Source organism: Hippichthys cyanospilos, chromosome 4 (assembly GCF_059441005.1).
Source record: "Hippichthys cyanospilos isolate Australia breed blue-spotted pipefish chromosome 4, RoL_Hcya_1.0, whole genome shotgun sequence".
NCBI lineage: Eukaryota > Metazoa > Chordata > Actinopteri > Syngnathiformes > Syngnathidae > Hippichthys > Hippichthys cyanospilos.
The window spans coordinates 16,929,531-16,953,119 of record NC_142372.1 but is presented as its reverse complement, the minus strand read 5'-3'; the positions used below and the strand labels follow the sequence as shown (position 1 = coordinate 16,953,119).

Genomic DNA, 23,589 nt, shown 5'->3' with positions numbered 1-23,589 from the left:
CCTCAGTTTTTCTTTTTGAAAGTCAGATGGTTTTGAACATTGTCAGGTCTGCCGCACGCTAAGCATTGCAGCCGAGGGCGACTAATGTGCAGAGGCCATTGAGTAGTCGTATGAGCGGCCAAACGTCAGATTTGCTGCAATTCAAAATTCAAGAAATGGTGTCAAAACAGTTGGACACTTGCTGCATGTAATGAAGCTGCTACTTATACACACAACACTTCAAAAAGGTTTATGTCCATTGTGTTTTGCTTAGATACGTGCACAAATCCAGTTCATACCATTGGGTAATATCAACTCTGCTGATAACATTCAGTAGAAAATGATTTTCAAACAGTAGGCAGTACAATTTTATTGCTCTTGAAGTGTTTTAAGCTATAATGCATAGTTCAAGCAAGGCTAAAAAAACAAAAAAATCCTGAACTTGATAACTGTTCCACGATGTCTTTATCGCTACTCATGCAGTGGACTATTATCTGTTGACAGACTTGTCAACTTCTGGAAAGCAAATCAAATGTATTTTTTTAAACATTTCATGCTTGTTTGCAAACAGGAAGTGAGCACAGATCCTGAGCGTCCTAGGGGAAACATTACTGCGTGAATGAAACATTTTAGAGGACGTAGTCAATGGATGAGTACAGGCTGTCTGTTAAGTCCTCTTCGCTTGAGTCGATCGCTTTAAGGCACATGGATCCTCGTCTGTCCGAAAGGAAACATATCAATTCACGGTTAATTCTCAGAATGTTTCCAGTTTGGCGTATTTGCAAAATTCCTCAGCTTCAGTTCAATTAAACTGGAGACATTAGAGACATGGAGATATTAGTCACCCACCCAACTGCGTTTCGGGCCGAGAACAAAACATACTCATAAAAATGAAAGATGTATATTTATTATGTGGGACACCTTATTAAAAGGTGGTCAGCCTCACGTTACTGAAACCCATGTGTTCAAATCTCTGCTCTGGCTTTCCTGTGTGGAGTCGGCATCTTCTCTTTGGTCTTGCATGGATTTTCTATAGCTTCCTCTCCTAATCCGATGCATGTTATTTTATACAGAAGTCTCTAAATTCATTCCATAGGTGTGAAAGTGAGTGTGAATGGGGATGAGCCGGCACACAGTCAAGGTGGTACCCCACCTCTTGTCAATTCAGCTCTGACATCCCTCCGCTCACCCACGAACCCAAGGATTGTCACGTTGTAGAAAATGGGTGGCAAATTTAAAGATACTTGTATTATCATTTCCCCCCACTATGCCGTATAGATACAACTAGACAGCATCAAACCTTTTCTATAAGGGCTTTGGCCAGAGCACAATAGTGGGACTTAAAAGGAAATGACAAACTAAAAGTTATTAAAAAAAAAAAGTAGGGATTATCAGCTACATTACATACAATGAAAGTTGAGTTTAGATTTCTAAAAAAAAAAACAAAAAAAAAAACAGTACAGTACTTTGTAGCTAAAACTGCAGACAAAAATTGTGCACAAATACACAATGCAAAGATTTAGTATATGCAAAATGCTACAGTATATGGCCATGGAAGGATGCTCACCCCAGGTGCTGGCAGTGGAGGTCCCCAGCACAGGGACAATGTTTTCTGGGTTCGTCATCCTCCGTCAAGTGGTTGGGGGTTTGAAAACAGCGCTCGCGTTCAATAGGCTTAGCAGAGCAGACTGGGAAGAGAAGGGCTGAACACAATACGCCATGGGACAACATGAATGCATGCTTTATGAGGGGATGTCAGGGATGTAATTCACTATATCCTCTCAATCACTTTTGAAATATCATACGCACCACTGAAATCTTATTATACACCATTAGAAAAATTTATATTTCAGTACAGTGTTCCCCTGTTACACTGTGGTTCAGTTATTGCAGCGTCACTGTAATGGATTTTCATTTATGACTAACTTTCTATTGGAGGTTTATGCCATGATATTTCTTGGATATGCATTTTCTGTTTGAGCAATAACAATGAATAAATAAAACAAAACGCACAGTATAACCCATAGGGACCTTAAATTGCACCCATATAAGAGTATTTTAATAAGTAATGAAATACAAAAGAAAAATGTTTCCAAGTGGAACTATATAGATAATTGTATTAGGGCCTTTGATAGGTCAATACATCATCATATGACTGATTTTAATCCCTTTCTATTTTTGGAGTAATGGCAGAGTTTGAAAAAAAAACCTTGTACTTCACCCAAGCTGATTTTAATTTCAATTACCAGGCAAAAAATAGCAATACTATTCATTTAAAAAAATAAATGGCAAAAATCAACCTCTAATTATATTTTCATTTATGACCATATCTATTGCAGGTGAACTGTGCTATTTTTCTATGAGAAGTGGAAAATACTGCTCAGCACCAACATAGTAAATTTATAATTCGTCTTTTACAGTGATATCGCTAAACAAAGAGTAAAATGGCCCAGGCAGTACAGACTTTATCAGGCAGTAACTAGTAAGGAAGGGAATAGATGGGTGTTTTTTTGTTTTATATTTAAGGCTTTTGGGTCAGAAGTGCATTGAAACTCACAGGGGAATGGGCTGCTTGTCAATCGACCCCATTATAGTGAAACAGCCAAATGTTCTGATAAGGCCAGTCAATGCTTCAAAATAAACTGCTGTTTTTTTGTTTGTTTTTAAGACATTTGGGTCAGAAGCGCATTGAAACACACAGCAGAATGGGCTGCTTGTCAATCTACTCCATTATAGTGAAACAACCAAACGTTCTGATAAGGCCAGTCAGTGCTTCAAAATAAACTGTACCTTTCTACACTTTTATTTTGAAGTTCCTTCGAAAGCATATTTCTAACAATGGTCTGCTTGATAATCTTTGCCTCTCGGAGAATGAGATTCTCCCAATTGTAAACGCAGTTTTGTTTTGTTTTTTTCCCCGATTACTTGGTTCCACGGGCAAGGCTTAGGTTGCTCTTGCTTCTATCTTCTGTTTTCGGTTTAAGGCACTTTGGTGCTTGCCCAATGCGCCCGAGTCCTGGACCCCCGCATACTTTAGTTCTGAGACCTGAGGTAGGCTCCACCTGGAATCTTACAGCATGTGGTATTCCCAGGTGCTTTGCTATTCAAGTACTAACCAGGCCTGGCCTTGCTTAGCTTCCAAAAGCGGGGCTTTGTTTGATCGTAAGATCAGTTTTTTCGGCTGACTCAATATTGAATAGATAGTACAATATTTGAAAAGCATTCATAAACACGATTAGACCCCATTCCAAATCATGCATGTTCATTAGTAAACCCCTTACTGCTGAAACATTTTCAAACTCACAATTTAATCACGGTCCCATATGTTTTTGTAGTATAAACACTACTAAAACACTCACACGACAGAAATGTTTTCATAAACACCAATGAAATTTGTATTGAAGTATATTATGGGTGTATTTCAGTAACATTTAGGAGAGAGGATTCTTGTGTGTGAGTGATTGAAAAAAAACAAAAAAATAATTAGTGGATGTATGTAGCATTTAAGTTGTGTAATCAAAAAATAAATACATAAAAATTGCCAGTGTTTCTGTAGTAAGCCAGGGCCCTGAATTATGTCCCCCTTATACATTTGGTGCAGTGGCTTGTAGCATCACCTGCGTGAAAGGCACAACAGAGGTCCGGGTTGCAGTCTGCCTGATGCTGACATGTGATGCCAGCTTGTCCTTTAGTTGCATTTGGACTGCACTGCCCCCAAACACACAAGTATCCACCGCAGCACTCGTCATGCTTAGTGCAGGACTGCAAAGACACCCAAGTAATACAATACGTTCGACCGGCAACATTCATATATTGTTTCAATTATTTTCAGCTATGTTCTACCACCACATAGTCAGGTACAATAGGGGTAAACACACCCCACCAATAGCAAAGCCTCTACTACAATTTTCCCATCCTGTCCTTGTTAGCCATCAATTTTGACGAAGAACCCACAGGCTCACCAGTCTAATTTGTCGGTCCGACATCACTTACCACGTCAGTGCCTTTGCAAGCTGTACATCTGGATTTGTGGTTCTCATGCAGACAGTACCTCTCCTTACCACAATCTATAGTGGTGATGCAGCCCTAAAACAGGCACATTCACAGCACATTCAAACCACAGAGCTTGCCTTGCAACTTTGATTACATTGTGTGGCTGTTTTTACTTTTTTCATAATTGAGGTCAAACTATTTTGACCAACAACCCAGTTGATTTATTCTTCCGTCCTGTAAAATAAGAGTCAAGAATTGTGTTGCCTTAATTCATGTTAGGAAACATTTCTTCTCATTTCAATCTAACCCTAACCCTTGACACTGTCCTCTTCTTTACGAGGTTGCATCATTTATCAGTGTTTGGACAAGTGAGTAATTCGGAGTGATGTTTCTATAAGAGTATGAGGCAATTTGAGGCTGTAATAATACTCTACGTTAGTAGCAACACAAGGAAAAAGGTGGAACTGAAAATGTGTAAAACGTCTACATGTACGTTTCAACCGAAAGGCTTGATTGATCATTTCAGCATTTTTACTTTTAACTTTGTTTTATTACTATTAATGTGACTTATAACTTGGAAAGCTAACAAATAAAAACAAATGAGATTATGTGGTTGCATGGCATGCACATCATTTTATAATCCGTGGATGTGTCTGTGTTGAGAATTACATTCAAACACATTAAACAGGATTCAACAGACACCTGCCACCTCAAGTACCTCTGAACAACCCTGAGCAAAAATATTCTAGTAGGCCTTTTCTGACATTTTCGTAGCCAAGTTTTGCATCAAAAGTTGTTTGCATTTTTTTTAAAATCTTTTTTTTTTTTATCATGGTCTCATTTTTTTTGTAAACTCCCATCCCTAGGCCCCCACCAAAAGGCATGACTGCAATGACTGCATTGTTTTGTGCATCTGCACTGAGCCAACAAATTGAAAATGAAAAGGGTGAAAAATAAAGAATTGTTATTTTAGATTTTGTCATTTGTGTGCAACTGTATCATTTTGATTCTCTTAAGTATTGAGTGGATTATAGAGAGACCCTCCTTGTATTGAACAGGAAGTACTCACAGTATCAATATGGTTGTCCACCTCAGTTGACTGCACAATTGCTGGAGGAATTGTTGTCTCCTATGTGAAAGTAGACATCAAAGAGTCAAAATGACGTCACATTATATTTTTATCTCAGGCAAAACACCTCCGGACATTTAGCAGTCTAAATTCACACACAAAATAAGAATGCAGTATCATGTTTTCCTTACTTGAGGTTCTGGCTTTAGCTGTTTATCCTTGGCCAGTTGCTGCACTTGCACCACCGCATGATCCTTCTGTACAGAATTGTCCTGGATAAGGTGAATTCCTGAGTGCACTAACTCAGGTAAGATGCCATTGCAGGGTGCCAATACCGTTAAAAGTAGAAGAACGGCTTGCATGTTTGCAGTCAGCAGTATCTTCATCATTAGTATGAGGTTGCTGCACCAGGAGGGAGGAGAGGCGGAGGCGGGCAGGGCTTGATGCTTGGAGCCTCCGCTGCGTCACATGACATTGCACTGAAATGCTGCACTGTGGACTTCCTGCTCAAAGTCCTGTTTTAAGGTGCTCTATAGCATAGAAAGCACAAGGTTGGCAGATGTTATATATATATATATATATATATATATATATATATATATATATATATATATATATATATATATATATATATATATATATCATTCACTCTCACTAAAGACAATAGGCACACGAGCACAACACTGAAAAACCCCAAAAATAATAAATATACTGTATTGTAATAATTATTTTAAATATAATACTAATAGTTATTTTTCAAGCTTCTCAACATTTTTACTCAACACGTTTACATCCGACAACTTTACCTTATTAAATGGGTACAACAAGCAAAACCAGTCCTGCAATTGGCTGCCCTACTGCCCAGAGACAGCTGGGACAGGCACCAGCAAGCCAGCCACCCAAGTGAGGATAAACTGTAGAAAATGGGTGGATGCATGAAAGTAAAAGAGTCATCCGGCCACAACAACACGACAGAACTTTTTGACCATATTTTTATAATTTAGTGCAGACACAACACAGCTGTCAAAAAGTGCAAGGAAAAGTCAACTAGAACACCTTAACTTTATTTGATTTCAGAATTTCATTATTCATTATTTGATAAACAGAATAGGTGACAGGTGGGTTTGAACGTGACTGGCACAGTCAGGTGACTCAACTCATCACAGGTGACAGATATGAGTAAATGTTCTTCAAAAAACAGGCTTCAAGCTGTTTATTGTCACTCCCAGTAGGTTATTGTCAAACGAAACCTAGGTTTTCTACTGTCTGTACAGTACGTAGTTCCTGTGGTATTTTTTTTAAGTTTGTTTCCGCTAGATGGTGCTATTTCCACAATGGCTTACTCATTTTTTACAAATTGGCCGCTAGATGGTTGCATTTATTAAGTCAAAGCATGGTAGATCTGCTGACTTTCGCGTCTTGCTGCTGACCGACCGAACCATCGTTTTCGCTGATACACTTGAAATATGTCGCGTATCGTCGAAAGTGTCAGTAAAAGCTTACTGGCGCCATGTATCGTACTAGAGTCATTTAAACATCATAGTCGACCTGTCCGCTTTGAAATTAACCCGTTTAGGGATGCGTTCAAAGGACCAATCAAGGTGTACGAATTTGTAAACTCTCCCTACTCTGGCAGTTAAACGATGCACTCAAGGAACGATCGATTGCTCATAAGCAATATGCGCAGTAATATTGTGTCTAATTCGGCGTCGATCATATCAACTTTATTTTTTTAAAGAAGACGCGTTCTTCCGTGGAAAAACAGCTGAGCCATTCAAGCTGGGGGCGTTAGCTGTGGGATGTGTCTGCGTCCGAGCACCGCCCTCACACACCGGCTGACGTCCGGCACCGAACACCCACGAGGGAAGTTGCTTTTTACTCCGAGACATGTGAGTGTGAATTACGTTCACGTCAGTGAACTGCGGGCGAGACACCTGACTTGGTTGCTGAACTTTTCTCAAGGCTTCAACATCGGCAGCAGGAGGACATTTGGATCCTGCTTCAATGAAAACTATTTCAACGTAACTCTCTGTGAGGTAAGGCGTTTATTGTTTTAATTAGCGTTGTGGGGATTCCAGGTGGGACAACCATTGGTGTTTGTCTCATCTCCCTTATTTAAAAAAACAAAAAACAAAAAAACAAACAAAAAACTTTTTATATATTTTCCCGCTGAGCTATCAGTGTGCCATTAATCTCTTCTCATCAAGATCATTGGCAAGCCTCATTTGTTCACCTGTTTTTAAAACATTGTTATTTAAAGTGATCCAAAACCGTTTGAACATTTATGTAAATATCATATCCAGATTAAGGCCTCCATATATTACCGTGCCCTCTTTAGTAGGACGACGACTTTACGGTTGTGGCATTTCTGCATTACAAATTTTGACAACCAAAATTCTACAAGTTGACATCTCGCTGTCACAAACACAGTTGTCACTTAAGCAAATGTTATGCTCCACTGTTAACATGTAGTTGTCCTACTGGTATGCAAATATTTCCTATTAACATGCAGAAAAATCATACTGTAGTTCCAAAACATAAGACACTTGTGCTTCTAGTGTACTGAATTGAAGATGAATGTGTGCTAGATGAACCTGTGGACTTAAGTGGACATCAAGGATATGGAACAAATGGATAAATAGCCTTACTGTATAACCATACACTAGTTAAAGTTACTGATGGAAATGAAATACTACTAAGAGACAGTTTGTCTACTAGTGCAGTGAATTTTCTGACAAGCGAGGACAAAGAGTGTACTAACCAAACAGACGGATACTAGATGGACTAGATGGATCAAGGAAACCCAGCATAAGTGAAGCACTAGATGTTAACTACTTGAATTTTATGTTTGTTTGTCTTTTAATGACTGCTAATAGTGTATTTTAAGTCACTATTAATTGTAGTATCAATCAGTCGTCTACTGTACTATTGCAGTTTTGGCTTCCAAGTACTACGCATGGTTCTCCAGATAACAGTATTGCATTCTTCCTTCTCATGTATAGAGCTGTCATACTAGAGTGGCACAAAGATTACATAGTAAGAGATTAATTCCGCAAGTAAGCCAAATCGTCCTAATGTCAACAAAGTTTGTACTTGTTCATGAAAATTAAGATGAATACAAGCGATTGCTTTTTTTGCAAATGGATGACTTCTGCTCTGTATGTGGACAGTTTTCACAAGCCCACCTGCACAGCAGCACCTCTCACCATGTAATTGGTAGTGGTGGCGTACACACACTAGTACCCAAAGAAAGGTGTGTCGACAAGCTATTCTGTCAGCCTACCCAAAGTAGGCTGCTGAATGACAAGCCTGCTTGTTAATGTTTTTTAAAGAGACGACAGGTCAAAATCCAGCTACTGTGCTAACAAACATAACAGAAACCAGGTTAAATGGGAGTCAGCACACACTTGGCACGCTCATTAGTCACAAATGCATTTTGGCTATTCATGTAAGCTTTTCCTGGCATTTGCTGAATATTAATACAGTAATAATTGGATAAAACAACTTTGTTCCACCCAACCAACCCACTGACACGGCTACTACTGATCAACCATAACTAACGTTAAATTGTTCTAGAAATCATCATGTGGGCACTGGCTTTAAGGCAGTTTTGTGCTTGAATTTCAGATAAGGCCAGAACAAAAATGCTTGTAATGTAACTATTTGGATGTGCAGTATGACTTAGTCATCTCCTCCACATGTTTTGTCTGGGATGATTCACATGTCGCGCAAGATGAGGCGTCATATCTTGAGCAACTTATCGTCTTGTCAAGCACTTATTATGTGTTTACTGCAAAGGCTTTTTTGGGCCTAATTTTTTATTCATTCCACAGCAAACGTGTTGGAATCTAAACTTTGCGCAACAGCTCAAGTTCATCTCCTGTGTCGCGTCCATAACCATTCAGCAGCGCCACAGTATTTATGGAATTTCCCCCAGTCATTCAAAAGAAAGTTAGGGCTCATTAAATGTTATTATAATATCCCTTTGCTCTTATTTAACAGTGTCTGGCTGTCCGCCTTATGTTCTGCACATGCTTGGTGATTATTGTTTTTGCCCTGATTTACATCCTTCCTCTCTTTTCAGTACACTACTTGCCCAGAGCAAAATTAGTGTATGCAAAATATTATCAAGACAAAGAACTGTTTTAACTACACATTTCAGATTACATTTACATTATAGAAGAGACATTTTTCCCTTGCTTGAGTTCCAATGGAATGAAGAAGTGAATGAAACCTTTACTGCTTATTCATTTGCCAGTCTTGGGGTTTTTACCTTGATTATACCAGCCTTATGGCTTTTTACACTCCGAACGTGTGAATAAAAATGTAAAGCAGGCGAATAAAACTACAAAAGGTGTATAAATCAAGCAGCAGGATTGACAAGTAAAATTTGGGTTTATAAAAACACCCGTCATGCTGTGGGTGAAGTGGATGAATTCAATCACACTGTGTTTCATGTGGTGCAATAAAGTGATCGTGAATGAAAGCCCACACACTTTACCGCCAGGGAGGTGTTGTAAACATTCGCCTTCCATCTTGCAATGTTTCCTTCCTTGCTTGCTGCTTGTCACCAAAATGGACTTGTCTACAAAAAAAACATACATTTTGGAATTACAGCCCTAATGTTCACCCTTGCAGTGCACTTCCACCCCATACAAACCAAAGGAAAGCCTACTGAAACAGCTTACATTTATTTGGAGTTAACCAGAGACACTTTATATCATAAGTGTCAAACTCCAGTCCTCGAGAGCTGGTATCATGCATGTTTTTGATGTTTCTCTCTCCAAAACTTGTGATTCAAATTATTAGCTCATCAGCAAGTTTTGCAGGAGTTTGAAAATGATCCTAATCATTTCAATCAGAAACGTTGAAAACATGCTGGAGCAGCTGTGTGGCATCTCCCATTTAATATGCTTTTGAACACAGCCACATCACAGTTGTAAGAAGGTACGAGCAGTTCTGCAACTACAATATGTCAGTTGTTTCTTTTTATTTTCTTTTGGAAAGTTAACAAATAAATCAATATATCGTAGGTCACAAAGTTTTGAAAGGTTTTGTCCGTCTCATAATCACCAATATCTGTCATTCAACAGGGGTGTGTCAGCTTTTTTTTAATCCATTTCATTTTAAAATTATTGTCTCCGAGTGGTAGATTGATGCAACAGGTAGATAAAAGTCTTACAAAACCAACAAAGCTGTAACTTGTTATGGCCACAGATTAAAATAAAATCGTAATTTGGGAAAAAAGATCTTTCACTACTCAGTGATTTTTTTTTTTTTTGTAGGCCAGAAACAACATTAAAATGTTATTTCAAATAAACTCATATCTTTGACACATAATGCATAAAAGATTTATTCAGGTAAAGTGGCCTTGGTGTTTGCAGTTAAGCACTTGCCTGCCAACAAGTTGAACGTTGTCCAATGTTTGTATCTTGTTTACATACTCCCTTGTCGGTATCTTTTACAGGTCATGTGTTGCAACCCAATAACATTTGTCTATTCTGAGCCTGCCTCAACTCATTGTTGATGGACAAAATTGTCTATTCTTGGCAAGCGGCTGCACCCCTTTACTGCTACGGACGTTTGCATGAAATATTGTTAGGGTTCCCGCCAAACCTTTAATCATCCTGTAAATCTGAACCATTTTATGGCATCCTGATGTGGAAGTGAGGGGAACACTTTAATCACGCCCAAGCCCTGTCTTATTAAAAAAGTTGTGTTTTGCCACCATCTTGTGTAAGCTGTATGCGATAATAAAACTTTTAGGGTAGAGGTTATCATTAAGTCAATCACGGTTGGAGTGCCTAATTATTGTTGGTTGTCCACTTGACGTCGCACTATATATATATATAAAAAAAAAAAAGAGTATGAGTCACACCGAGAGGAGGCTGCAGGTTACTGTGCGACAAAGTGATGTCTTGACAGTATCTCATACCGCAGTTCAAGGACGAGAACTAGCCGCCGAAATCGACTGCCTTTCACTGTCAAAAATTGCTGCATATCGAGCACGATGTCCGTTTGAGAATCTCGTGTTATTTTGGAAGCTCATGCTCTTGATGGGTCCAGTGGCGATGCAAAAGCGTCTTCCTCAATTGGAAAACCAAAATGTTGCTACATGGATTAGTTAAAAGTAATCAGAGCTTTCTGCATTTCTTCTTTCTCCTTTTCCTTTTCAATTAATGGTGGATTGCAAACAACATTGAGGTACATACTGCCATCTACTGTATGAGAGTGTAGCACTCACATCTATCCTTCAACCTCAATGCATTACACTTCTGGCTCAATAAACCAATACACCCTCCACAAAATGTGAGAAGGAAATTAATCTAGCATGACGGAACAAGAAATCTTGTGGCATTTGAGCTCGCGAGATCTCGTCTTGCGATATCTCGTCCCATCCCTATGAATAAATAACAGTGTATTAAGGCCGTTCACATGACCATTAATTGATAGCCTACCGTTTATTTTGAAGCATTGGGTGGCTTTCTCATAACGTTTGGCTGTTTCACAATATCACAGAAGCTTGACAGGCTTGACATTCTCCTGTATGTCTCATTGCACTTCTGGGCCATAAGCTAAAAAAAACACCAAACAAAAAAAAAAAACAGATCTCGGCCCATACTTAACTCCCCTGTAAATATGTCTGTTCTGCCTGGATCATTTCACTCTTCCCTGCCAACGAGTCGGACTGTCTCTCACTGCAGTTGGACGAATCTACGTGTGTGAGTGACACAGCCCAGATGTGTATTTTTATTCGTATGGTGTTAACTAAACTGATATCACTGCAAAAGAGGAGCTATTAATTTATTATATTGGTGCTGAGCTGTGTTGGTCACCCATCACTGGTAATTGTGATATCAGCAACGACTCATCAATATTTGGCAGGTGGGCATCTCTAAAAGCAGATCTCGGGCAAAAAAGTTTGCGCACCCCTGCTTTAGGGGGTGTCAAACAAAAACGTCAGATTGGCAGGTACCAAACAATTCTTCAAAAGCATTTTGGTGGCATGTTGTGGAAAAGATTATTGGCATTTCATTTGAATTTGGGTGGTTTGTGTTACGGTACGGACATGTATTTCAGAGTAAATTAAAAGCATAACTGCAATTCCCTTTTCTAGTTTTCGTTAAGTCATATGTAGGTACCGTTGTAAACCGAGAAGAGGAAAGAACATATTGCATCTTATTTATGAGACATTCATCATAATTGTTCAGACACTTGCCTGATATCAGGGCTGCAATAACACTGGTACCTCCTTTGACCTTCATGTTGATGGACAGAGCCCGTTGGCACTGTGGTTGCTTATCAGGGCGAACGGATGGTTCCTTCCTGGTTTTCTAAGGCCCAGTCTGTAATTACGTGCGCTGGCTGGCCGCACTGTTTGTGTGCGCGCATGTATGCGCGTTTCCCAGCACTCCCAATGTTTTCCTTTGTGCCGTCAGCTTCCTATTGTATTCCCTTGGTGATTGCGTCACCGCTTGCTCACTTGATGATCGCGTCTCTGTCGTCTCCTCCGGTTTCTAGGAGTTGAAGTTTCTGTTGATTGTCTTCCATTTAGGATGTGTCTGTTGGGTCAACTCTGATGACCTCTATACTATATTGTGTCCGCTTTGTGTACTTTCTGTTCTTTGATAAGCTCCACATTCCAGTTTAAACTTCCCACGGAGTGTTTGAATGCTGCCAAATGTTATCCACAAGGAAAAGAAGCATAAGGTTTACATAAGGGAGCCCTGTTATGGAGCTACAGTACTCTTACACAGTCTTATTTCCTGTTGTGGAGTGGAACTTTTGTTTTCCAATAAGCCTGTTGAAGAAGAGTACAGTACATCCATACAAATATTTGTTTTAGCTGCTGTGTTATTAAATTGGAAGGTTGGTATTGGATGACAGTAGACACAAGTGGAGCGATGGATAACTAGATAACTGGCACGCTAGATAGCTAGCAAGCTGCCTCGCTAGATATGCCCATGTTGGAATGCTAACGAAATGATCGGAAATATGTAAATTGAGTGAAGTTCACATGTATTAAGCTATTAGTTATTAAAAGAAAAAAACAACTTTAAAGTTTCAATCTTTAATTTATTGGGAAACAATCTGTTTCTTAACTTTTTATAGCAGGCCCAGTTTTTAATTTACTATGTGAAAATGCAATAGACAATGATAATGCACTGACCCAACCCGCTGGATGTTTTATTGCAAATATGCTTTTTAAGGCTACCTCCTTGAGTGAGAACACTATACGTTGTCATTCTTACAAGTACAGTACTGTATTGGACTTTATGGTGAAATGTGTCAGAACACAGTTCACACGTACATGTCTAAGTGTGTATATGTGTGTGCTGTTGTGTGCATGTTTAGTCGGGAGTCCTTCAGCACAGCAGTCCAGGTGCAACAGGTACATTCCTAACATTCCAACTGATGTCTCATGCATGCTATGTCTCTATGCCTGCATGGCCAGGCAGCCATTCTTTATAATGGCTTTCACTTTGGTATTCATGTAAATGGATAACAATACAAATTGGAATTTTACAGCCTTAAGTCATTTGGTTGATAATGTAGAGATTTCCACTGTTTATTTTTGAAGATATAGTTTGTAGGAGTGCAAACCAAACTGCATGACATCATACCCAAAACAGTCTAGTATGCATTTTGTCAACCATCAAGTCAAAATATTCAATTTTATTGTTGAATGAATATTTTGCTTTGTAGTCTTAAGTGCATACATTTGCAGCCATTTAGTGTACAAATGCAAAAATATGTTTGCGAACCACTTGGAATGGTCTTGATTTATTCTAACCAATAGGCATAAAATACACTGCTGGCCTCACTATACAAACATGCACAGTTCAAAGTAGAAAAGGTCTGTGAACCTCTGAGTCAGCCACCCTTCAGTCCAATCAATATGTGTTGAGTGGAGGTGTTAGGTAAAGCTGCCCTGTTCTATTAAACCCACACCAGTTAAGATTTCTATTCACAAAAAGTATGTATTGTTTTAATACATAATCAAGTGTCAAGGTAGGTTTTGCGGTACAAGTCTTTGGTATTGGTTTTCATTGGCTTGCTGCACAGATATTATTATTAGTGGCATTTAATACAGTGAAAAAATAAAGATTAAGCTGAACATCAGTTTTTTTTCAAAGGGCCTTCATCATGCTAATTCAACTTTGTGGAGCTTTTAACCATTTTAATTCTATTTCTCGGGTTTTCCCATTATTTTTTTAATTGTTTGCCAACAGCAATATCATCTCTTTAACAGATTGAACATCCCGGCATGTTTAGTCTCAACATATTGATAGAAGATGGATGGATATTTTCAACATATCAGCAAAAACAGAAAACAAATAATAATAGTAGCAAAATCATGTTTCCTATGAAAATAAATCTCAGGTCTTTTTGTCTAAAACCAGCAATCATCTAACTTTTTGCTGATCAAAGTAAGAAATAGTACAGTGTCACCCAGCGAGATGTTAAAAATTGACTTTGTAGGAAATTATCCAACGCTGTTAGACATTTCACGCTCCAGCTGTGATGTATGCTGCGTATTCTTTCCGTTTTGTCTGTCATTAAGTCGTATTTTTACAGCCGTGCTGCGGCCTCGACGTGTCTGCCCACAAGTGACTTTTCCATTCTGTCAGCATGCGATGGTCACGTCTACGCTACTTCAGTTGAGATGATCTGAGTTAGCGAGAGCTTTGACTTAGCTGAGGCGACGTTTAAGTGGTAGCTTTTCATTAGCCTTTGTGCATATGGTTCCACTCATTTGTACCGTTTCATTATTTTTGCGGGGTTCTTGGACAGAACCACAAAAGCAGACTGAGCGCTGTCAAGAGAATTTTTTTTTAATGAACATTCTACGATAGCCAAAAGATTTATGAGCTCTGGGAATATTGAGGAATAATTCAGTTATAAGTAGGTAGTAAAGAGTTCAGTTTCTCACCAGTATTGTCTTAATCACTCATGGTGATGGGTGTTATGTCAAACGCTTACCACATGTTAGAATGCACTTTTTGCACCATGCTTAAAAGCACCTGCTTCATCCATCATGTATTTTGTAAGTGTCTGGGCAGTGGCCATGTAACAAGCCGGTGGTTAACCTAGATCCTACAATAATATTATCATGTTCAACAACAAAGGTGAAATTGATAGCTGTAAACAAGATGGCAGGATAGAGTTACTCAAATTTTGGAACAAACCAGATGTGAAGTAGGTTCTAACAGTACCTACTTAGCATATACATTATACCTAAAGGCACTGATAACAGTGTCCAAGCTGTTTATTGACACGCCCAGTTGAATATAATGTCAAGCGAAACATAAAACAAAGGCATACATGCATTTACACTTGCAGTATATGAACCCAAAAAGTGGAGCGACACAAAAAAATTATTTAACACTACTCACAGACATATATTCTTATTATCTGATAAGAATAACTCTGTAATGGGTTGCACGTTTAATTTTGGGGTCATCTTCTATGTTACTGTGTAAAGGACGGATTAACACTTTTGTGACAATGTAAAAACTTTAGCACAACAGAATAAGTCTCACCTTTGTAAATTCTTCACATTTTCTTGTTTTCATATATGTACGTTATATATTTGTTGCCGATAAGTGTGTTTCAGATTTCTCACATTGTGAGTGGTCAGTGAACGCTGCGCCAGTGTGTATAAAAGACAGCGTGGTATTTTCATTAAATAACACAAACATAAAATTTTAGGGTGGCTTGCATTTAGGGTTACAGCAAGCTGGAAATATTTGGATTTCACGTGAGCAGAATACGGCTGATAATGGAGGGGGACGATCAAGGGGGCTGCTCTCCTGTTGATGGGGCAGATCTGAGCTGGTTGAGGCGCGTGGCAGAGGAATGTGCTCTGGCTGTGTTTGAATGCCTGATCTGAGGGGTGAAAGGTCTTGTTTGGCAGCAGGCGAGGTCCAGTAGGACAATGGTATAATTATATGAAGCAGGCTTTGTCTTTGAATGCAGCGGCTCAGGTTTGTTGGATGTGTGTGCTGGTGTCTGGCTTAAAAGCGCTCTATAAACAGTTTCATTGCGCTGCCACCTGAGGCCCAGGGTGGGGTGGAATACTAATAGGGCATTACTTTGGGTGTCGGTGTCCCGGAACAGCCAACCCATGTGGCTCCATAGGACATTGTTGAATATCAAAGGCTTTATACTTCACAGAATTGTGGTCTCCACCTTTTGTAAGTTCCACATTTTTTTTTTTAGATCTGGCTCCAATTTACTGGCTACGTGTTTAAAACGTTTGTTGGCTGACTGCTGGTAACACAAAAAAAGTTCTAACTTTTCAAAAACGTTGAAATGCATTTTTATTGCTTTTTGTTAAAGCAAGTGTAACTAGTGAAGTTACAAAAGACGTTTAACAGGTTTGACTTTTTTTGGTTGGCTTAAGGGGTTGCAGTCAATATATAAAGTCTATATACGCACCCTGTTCAAATTCCCTTTTTTTATCTTTGGAAAAAAAAAAAATCACCCATAGTTCTGCAGTTTACTGAGGCGGGCGTCTGCATTACTGCCCCTGGTGACCAAATGCCTCCGCACTGATTCTATGGAAATTTAAAAAATATGGCACAAACCTTTTAGCTCACGTGTGGCAAACTCATTTTGGCTCAGGGGCCGCATGGAGGAAAATCTATCCTCAAGTGAGCCGAGCAGGTAAAATCATGCTATGACAGTGTTAATGTAGATTTTTGCTCCGCACAAACCTGATTTAGGTCATTTGAGTCAGCCACTTGAGTCAATGTGTTGAATGGAGGTGTTAGGTAGATTTCTATTCACAAAAAGTATGTATTGTTTTAACACATGATCAAGTGTCAAGGTAGGTTTTGCGGTACAGGTCTTTGGTATTGGTTTTCGTTGGCTTGCAGCATAAATATTATTGCTAATGGCATTTAGTATAGTGATTTGGGTCTTTATAATTATGTCACTTCTTGTTTTTTTTTCCTAAAGCCCAATACAGTATTATTATGCTATTTTAAAAAAAGACATCAGGCCGGCGAATGTTATTTATTCATTTAAATATGAAAGATGATATGACCGTTTTGAGTTGGCGAGGTCATGGAACAAAACATGTCAATTCACTCATGTATTAGGGTAGTACAGTGGCCGAGTGTTTTTTTTTTTTTTTTTTTTTCTCAAATATTGTAATGCAATCAAAGCATCTGTATTGTTGGCCACCAGATGACATCACACAGTGTGTCTTTTCTCCTCAGACTGGGCATGATGGCACGGGCCGAGCAGAGGGTGTAGCCACTTCTGGCAGAGCGCTTGCACGAAGCACGAGCCTCAGCGCACCCAGCCGTTCGGCGCCATAAGGGGACATGGGAGAGACTGAGGACGAGAGGGAAAGTAATACCGGGAAGCTCTTTGAGGACTTTGCCCAGGCTTCCACTTGCAAAGAAACTCTGCAGGCCTTCAACATCCTATGCGGACAGCTGGACCTTGACCCCACTGACCATGGCACCTTCTATGACAGTCTCAAGGCCAAGGTCACCTCCTGGAAGGCAAAAGCACTATGGAGCAAGCTGGACAAGAGGATGTCCAATAAGGAGTACAAGAAAGGTGAAGCCTGTGTGGGCACCAAGGTAGGATTAGTTTTGTGTTGCATCAACCACAATTTTTGGTAGTTTTTTTCTTTACAAGTTACTGCAATGGACGGCGTGCATTTATTCCCTCTATATAGAGTATGGCCAATCATTTCATGCAAAGGCTCTGTATGGTAAAACCAATGTGTGCCCATCTGGAAAAACTTTCAAGTGTTTTCACAGTTAAGGCTGAAATAGACATGTGACCTCATGCCAATCCATGCACAACTAATTAAAATGTAATTATGCTTCATTGCTGTATAGACCACAGACCCACTAGAAACTGCAATTCCATCAAAGAGTGCAGAGAGGGAATGAGTTGTGTCTTTATCTATCAAGCTATCGGACTGTCTATCGGTCGATCCATCCATCAATGGTCCTTTTACAATTTTAAACAGATCCAATATGACAATGAAATGATTGTGACAGGATGAAAAACTGGCTTACATCTTATCTTTCAAATCTTAATTTTCTTTGGTGCTTCCATGTACTTCTTTATGCTGCTGAGTTGAATTTCCCAAACTAATCTTGAGCTCACATTGTGAACATTCCTGCTCATCTGTTTTCTTGATTTGTTCTTGTGATGGTCACGAAGCAAGCCCGAGGGCAGTTGGACGTCAATTTCAGTTGACAGCAGAGGGTGTTATTAAAATGCCATTATGGCAACTCCCTCATATAGATGTAAATGGATAGTTTAATCTTCTTAATTCTTATTCCATGAGCATAAGAATATTGTGTTTAAACTAGAACACATTTTTCCAAAGTTTTTTTTGAAGTTCAAAACAGTTGTAAGAGCATTTTTGCACTCTACCTCTGATTTCGAGTTATGAGTCACAGAAAAGTCTACTTGTACTTGACTACTAAATTGCCTGTGACTGTTTTAGGCCAACTTTAAAAGTGGCTCATGTGATATCACTCAACACTCAATGTTTACTTCATTGCTGTCGAGGACATGATGTCATCTGGGTTTTAAGGCGGGACCTTGCTGGGGGCCTGGATCACTCGGTTAGAACTACTGAAATAAACTGACATTGACTGGATTGTCTATGGAGTTGATCTGTCTTGAGCTTTTTAATGAGTTTAGCTCACCAGTGGGGCAGTGGACAAGATGGGCTAGGCAGTTTGTGGACATGGTTTCCTCTATGACATTGAGATTACCTCATGGGACAGGAAGTGTGATTGTCCTGACTCAGCAACTGGGCTGGAAAAAGCCTCTGACATGGAAAATACACCAGTGAATGGGAACAGGACTTAAATTAGCAAAATGCTAGTCACATTTTCATGGCTTTTCCACTAGATTGCCTTTTACATTGGTTTTTAGCTAAACTTGTCAAGATGGCAGTAGGCCTGTACGGGCAGTATGTCACCGGTGTAGTTTGACACCTGCAAATATGTTGTGCTGATAACCTCTGGAATCACATGCTAAAACATTATGTCATTACCCTTATCCCTGTGGAACCAGATGTAAAAACATAGTATCTACAGCCTCAAGTCATCACCTGTAGCGCAACAATAATTATTATCAACACAAATGTTCCCACCATTTACCTTGAGAGTTGTTATTTTAACACGGTCAGCAAGAGACTCACTCATATCCAGTTGTAAGTGGTACTTTGAGTCATTAGTAGCCCAACATGGAAAAAGTAATCCAGGATTTCATAATATAATTGTTTTTGAGCTGTGATGGTCAGTGAAACAATCCTTCCAGTTAGAGAACTTAGATCTTGTTATTTTTTTCCACTTTCCACAGTGAAATATATGCATATAAATTATATTTGGCACATTGGTAATTTCTTCTTAAGTTTTATGGTATTTCGAAATAGGAAGTGAAAGGTCTTGTTTACTGAAGCTGCAGCTCTCACGCTGTGGCTGCCTCACCTCACTTATGTTTGGCTGATTGTTTGGTTTTCAAAACACACTAAATGAAACTTTGCTGTTTACTTGGCTGACTCGGTGCAAAATCTCCCCTTTTCAACCCTGGAACCAAAAACAACTAAGGTATTACCTCTTGCATGGGTGGTACGAGGGATTACTATTGTTGTCAGGCCTCTTGCATGTTTATGTGCTTGGGCAGGTCCATTGCTGTGAGCGTAGAATAAGCAAGGAATGCTAAGAAATGCAACAATGAAGGAAAATGACATTTTGGGGGTGCTTAGTGTGAGAAATCAACATTGTTACATGGTTAAAATCTCCAAAAGTTGAACTCCCATGATATGGGGCCTTAGTTACTGGCTGTCTCAAAACTGGATCCCTTCAGTAGCTACCAAAACTAGCAACTTTTTTTTTTTCATCCTGTATGATATCCCAAAAGGGAAAAAAAAAACGATATACCACTGAACCACACACACTTGTGTTTAAACATTTAGAAAGGAAGAAAAGAAATAGATTTCCAGAAAGAGTACAGCATACTTGCGTCACTGCTTTTCATCTATCATCCAAGAAGGTGATGTCATGTTTGGACCCGATTCTTAGAACAAAGACAGACGCTCGTAGCTTCACGCAAGGTGACTTCATATGCTTTGTGGCGGACACACGAGGAGAGCATCACGTCCGCTCATGTCAGGCTGTAATCATGGCTCATGCTGATACAAGATTTTGGCAGATGTTCGCCTTGGCAACCTCTTCTAAGTTGCTTTTTTTTTGTTTAGGGTGATGTCACCTTGCCTTTCTCCCCAATCGGCGCAGTATAGTGATGATAATCTGCGCAAGTGTGTTTTAACGCTTAGAAGGGTTTTAGGAAATAAATTGAATGTCATCCCTGCAGGAAAATTTGCACTCTTGTGTGAGTAATGTGAAACCTACTTAATCACAACTTGTCTTCCTCAGTGCCTCATCATCGGAGGAGGACCGTGTGGCCTGCGCACGGCCATCGAGCTCGCCCTGTTGGGGGCCAAGGTGGTGGTGATCGAGAAGAGGGACTCTTTTTCCAGAAACAACGTACTGCACCTTTGGCCCTTCACCATCCATGACCTGCGGGGCCTCGGGGCCAAAAAGTTTTACGGCAAATTTTGCGCCGGGGCCATAGATCACATCAGTGAGTTTTAGCACTTCATTATTTGGTAGTCAGGGTAGGAAGTTATTACAGCTGTGGTATGTTCTACAGTTAGTGTTCAGCTAAGATGACATAATGAAACACAGCACTCTACAATAGTATTAGCTCAACAATAGTTTTGTTTGAATGACGGTAGTCAGTTTGAAATTGCACATTGTAGAGCAATTTGGTATGAAATTAGATTTTCTATTGTAGTTTTTTTTTAAGACAGTTAAATTTGTCATGCACAGTATGTGATAAAGTGCTGTGCGTGAGGTCACACTAGATACTATTTCAGAGTTGTTTTTCCTGTATGTAGTCTGAAATAATTGTTTCTTACCAGTCTATGATTACTAAAACAACAAATTCTTCAATTCTGTTTCCCATTTACGCTAATAATAGAAAAAGATAACAAATCTTCACAAACATTTCAACTTTCTCAAGTTTAGAGTAACCAGGTCACAACACAGGGCACAACTCAACAGCCAGTCTGTACACACTTTATATATTCACATATACACAATACACTAACAATGTAGGAAGTGTTCCTCACCCACAGTGAAGTATAGGCTATTGTACTGTGTCTAACAGGTATCAGGCAGCTGCAGCTGATGCTGTTGAAGGTGGCCCTCATTCTTGCAGTGGAGTTTCACATCAATGTGGAGTTTGTCAAGCTTTTGGAACCTCCCGAGAACCAAGAAAATGAAGGTACGTGTGAAGGCTTTCACCCATGCTGCACCTTCACCCTTGTATACTCTTTTTTTTTTTTTTTTTTCATGAACATGTACTGCAGTGCATTCAAAAATCGTCCACATGCAAATTTTTGTATCAAATTTAGAGCTATAGTGTTTTTCAGAATGTATAGCCTGCGTGAAATTTAAGAATTGGATGATTCATCCTTAACTCATTCACTGCCATTGATGTTTACAGACGTCAAAGTTCCATTTTTGCTGGCTTGGCATTTGATGGGATAAAAAAAACAAAAAAACAATCATTGTTTGTTTGAATACAGTACAAGTACACAACGTTACTGTTTGTAAGAGATTCCTGTTTGAAAGAAAACATGTATGACATGTTAACCCGTTTTTAAATCACCCTGTTTTTATTGTTAACATATACAGTACTTTAAACAGTTTTGATTCAATTTTAGTCGACACAGGTCACATTTGAGTAAGAACATTTCAAAATATTTTTATTGTAAAATGTCAAAATCAGTCATTTTTGACTTGAATAGTATGTAACAAAATCTAGCCAGGCCATATTAATAAAGGATTTCTATGTTTGCAAAAGCCCTTCACACACAGCTTCATTGTGTGATGGTAACAGGAGGAACAACTTGAGTAAGCCACTCCCAAGTTTGACTTTACCGCTTGCTTCCAGCTGTAATATCAATACGCTGATAACAACAAGAGCCTCGCCTAAATTTAGACATACTTCTTCCCCCTCTGCTGCGGCTTAGTTGTGCCCTTAATATCCTATTGCACAACAAAATACCAGCGTGTTTCAGTGCCCCTTGCAGTCTCATGCAAGCACTAAAATTGGGTTTTCATAGAATGTGTCTTGAGCCAAGATGTATTTGCTTCTTGAAATCATAATGGGAAGAAGCATAGCACTTGAAGGTTTAGTTTAACTCATATACAGTGTCCCTAAAGCCAAAGTGAGTCCTGATCAACTGACACCTCTCATGCTATGTGGCCATTTCTGTCTTCGCCAGAGGAATAAGGCACAAAGCGAATATTTATATAATGTGTTTTCCCTCCTTCCCCCCTCCCCGATCGTTCTGTGGTCGTCTCCTTTTTTCAGGGCCAGGGTGGAGAGCTGCAATCCGACCTGCTGATCACCCCGTGGCTGACTTTGAGTTTGACGTGGTGGTGGGGGCTGACGGGCGCAGGAACACGCTGGAAGGTGAGGGGACGCCAAAGAAAAGGGATGAACAGTGTCCATGCCTCGGGGTTGTACTTTTACTTGAAAGGGCCAAGGGGACAATGCCTCTTATAAAGTTACCACATGAGGTTGTAACAAAAAGAACATCCAAGACTCAAATAATCTTTTCCCACCAGTGCTGGAATCACATGGTTGGAATACTTTGTTCAACCAAAATATGTTTGAAAACAAAATGAAACTGTAGATAACCGCTGAAGGAAAGTTTTGCTCCTTCGGTATTTGCACTACAATATTTTTGACTCAACAAATAAGAGCATATTGTAGTTTTTAGTTTTAAGTCTATACTGCTAACAATATACACTACATTAGAAGTATAAACTTTTCATGTATTTTTATTTTTTGATTATCTTAATTAGAGTCCACTGGAGTCCATCCTAGCTAGCATGGGGGGTATTGGGTTCACTCTGCAATGTTCTCTATTGTCAAAGACATTGAAATAATAAATAACAAAATAATAGTCTAACAAATAGCATTTATGTGGGAGCGTTATATGCAACACATATCAGAATACAAATGGTTAACACATGTAGACGTAGATACCAATACTCATAAGCATATTTTCACTAATCTTTGATAAAAACATCTCCTATTACTGTGCTTTACCTCACACTTCTGTTTCTTTGCATGATTTACTATAATGCCCCCGGTGGCCAAGTTTTGCACACCACAAAGAACCACCGTGATGCACAAACCATTTAATTTGTCACATTTTATAATCTAATTGCCCTTCTTTACAAGTATAGTATTGTATAATGCTAGATTTAAAAAAAAACACACATTACAAATAGTTTTGCGGGTAGGCTTGAAATAATGTTTAACATGTTTTCCATAGGGGTGACTGTGTGGTACAGTGGTTAGCAGGTCCATTTCACAGTTCAGAGTCCCAAGTTCAAATTCAGCTCACTTCGGCCTTCCTGTGTGGAGTTTGCATGTTCTCCCCTTGCCCGCATGGGTTCTCTCAGGGTACTCTGGCT

At 39.3% G+C, this 23,589-nt stretch overlaps 2 protein-coding genes across 8 annotated transcripts in view; one reads left to right on the top strand and one right to left on the bottom strand.

The window, feature by feature from the left end:
• Positions 1–12: 12 nt before the first annotated feature.
• On the bottom strand, positions 13–9,628 carry dkk3a (dickkopf WNT signaling pathway inhibitor 3a). Of its 3 annotated transcripts, XM_088412219.1 has the most exons (8): positions 9,543–9,628; positions 5,377–5,571; positions 5,233–5,298; positions 5,042–5,101; positions 3,973–4,065; positions 3,597–3,741; positions 1,547–1,682; positions 17–696 (listed from the first exon to the last, which is right to left on the bottom strand). In XM_088412219.1, the coding sequence occupies exons 2-8, from the start codon at positions 5,428–5,430 to the stop codon at positions 609–611; spliced, it is 642 nt and encodes a 213-aa protein (XP_088268345.1). In that variant the 5' UTR covers positions 5,431–5,571; positions 9,543–9,628; the 3' UTR covers positions 17–608. The 3 variants fall into 3 exon arrangements, with proteins under 3 accessions (XP_088268344.1, XP_088268345.1, XP_088268343.1); XM_088412218.1 differs by having other exon boundaries at positions 13–696; positions 1,547–1,667; positions 5,233–5,571; XM_088412217.1 differs by having other exon boundaries at positions 76–696; positions 5,233–5,571.
• Positions 6,739–23,589, top strand: part of mical2a (microtubule associated monooxygenase, calponin and LIM domain containing 2a) — a 34,455-nt gene continuing 17,604 nt past the window's right edge. For 4 of the 5 annotated variants that reach the window (XM_088412215.1, XM_088412214.1, XM_088412213.1 and 1 more), the window contains exons 1-5: positions 6,935–7,077; positions 17,269–17,640; positions 20,467–20,674; positions 21,263–21,379; positions 22,475–22,576. In XM_088412215.1, the coding sequence (XP_088268341.1) occupies positions 17,377–17,640; positions 20,467–20,674; positions 21,263–21,379; positions 22,475–22,576 (691 nt within the window). In that variant the 5' untranslated portion in view covers positions 6,935–7,077; positions 17,269–17,376. The other variant, XM_088412211.1, reaches the window with a different exon arrangement.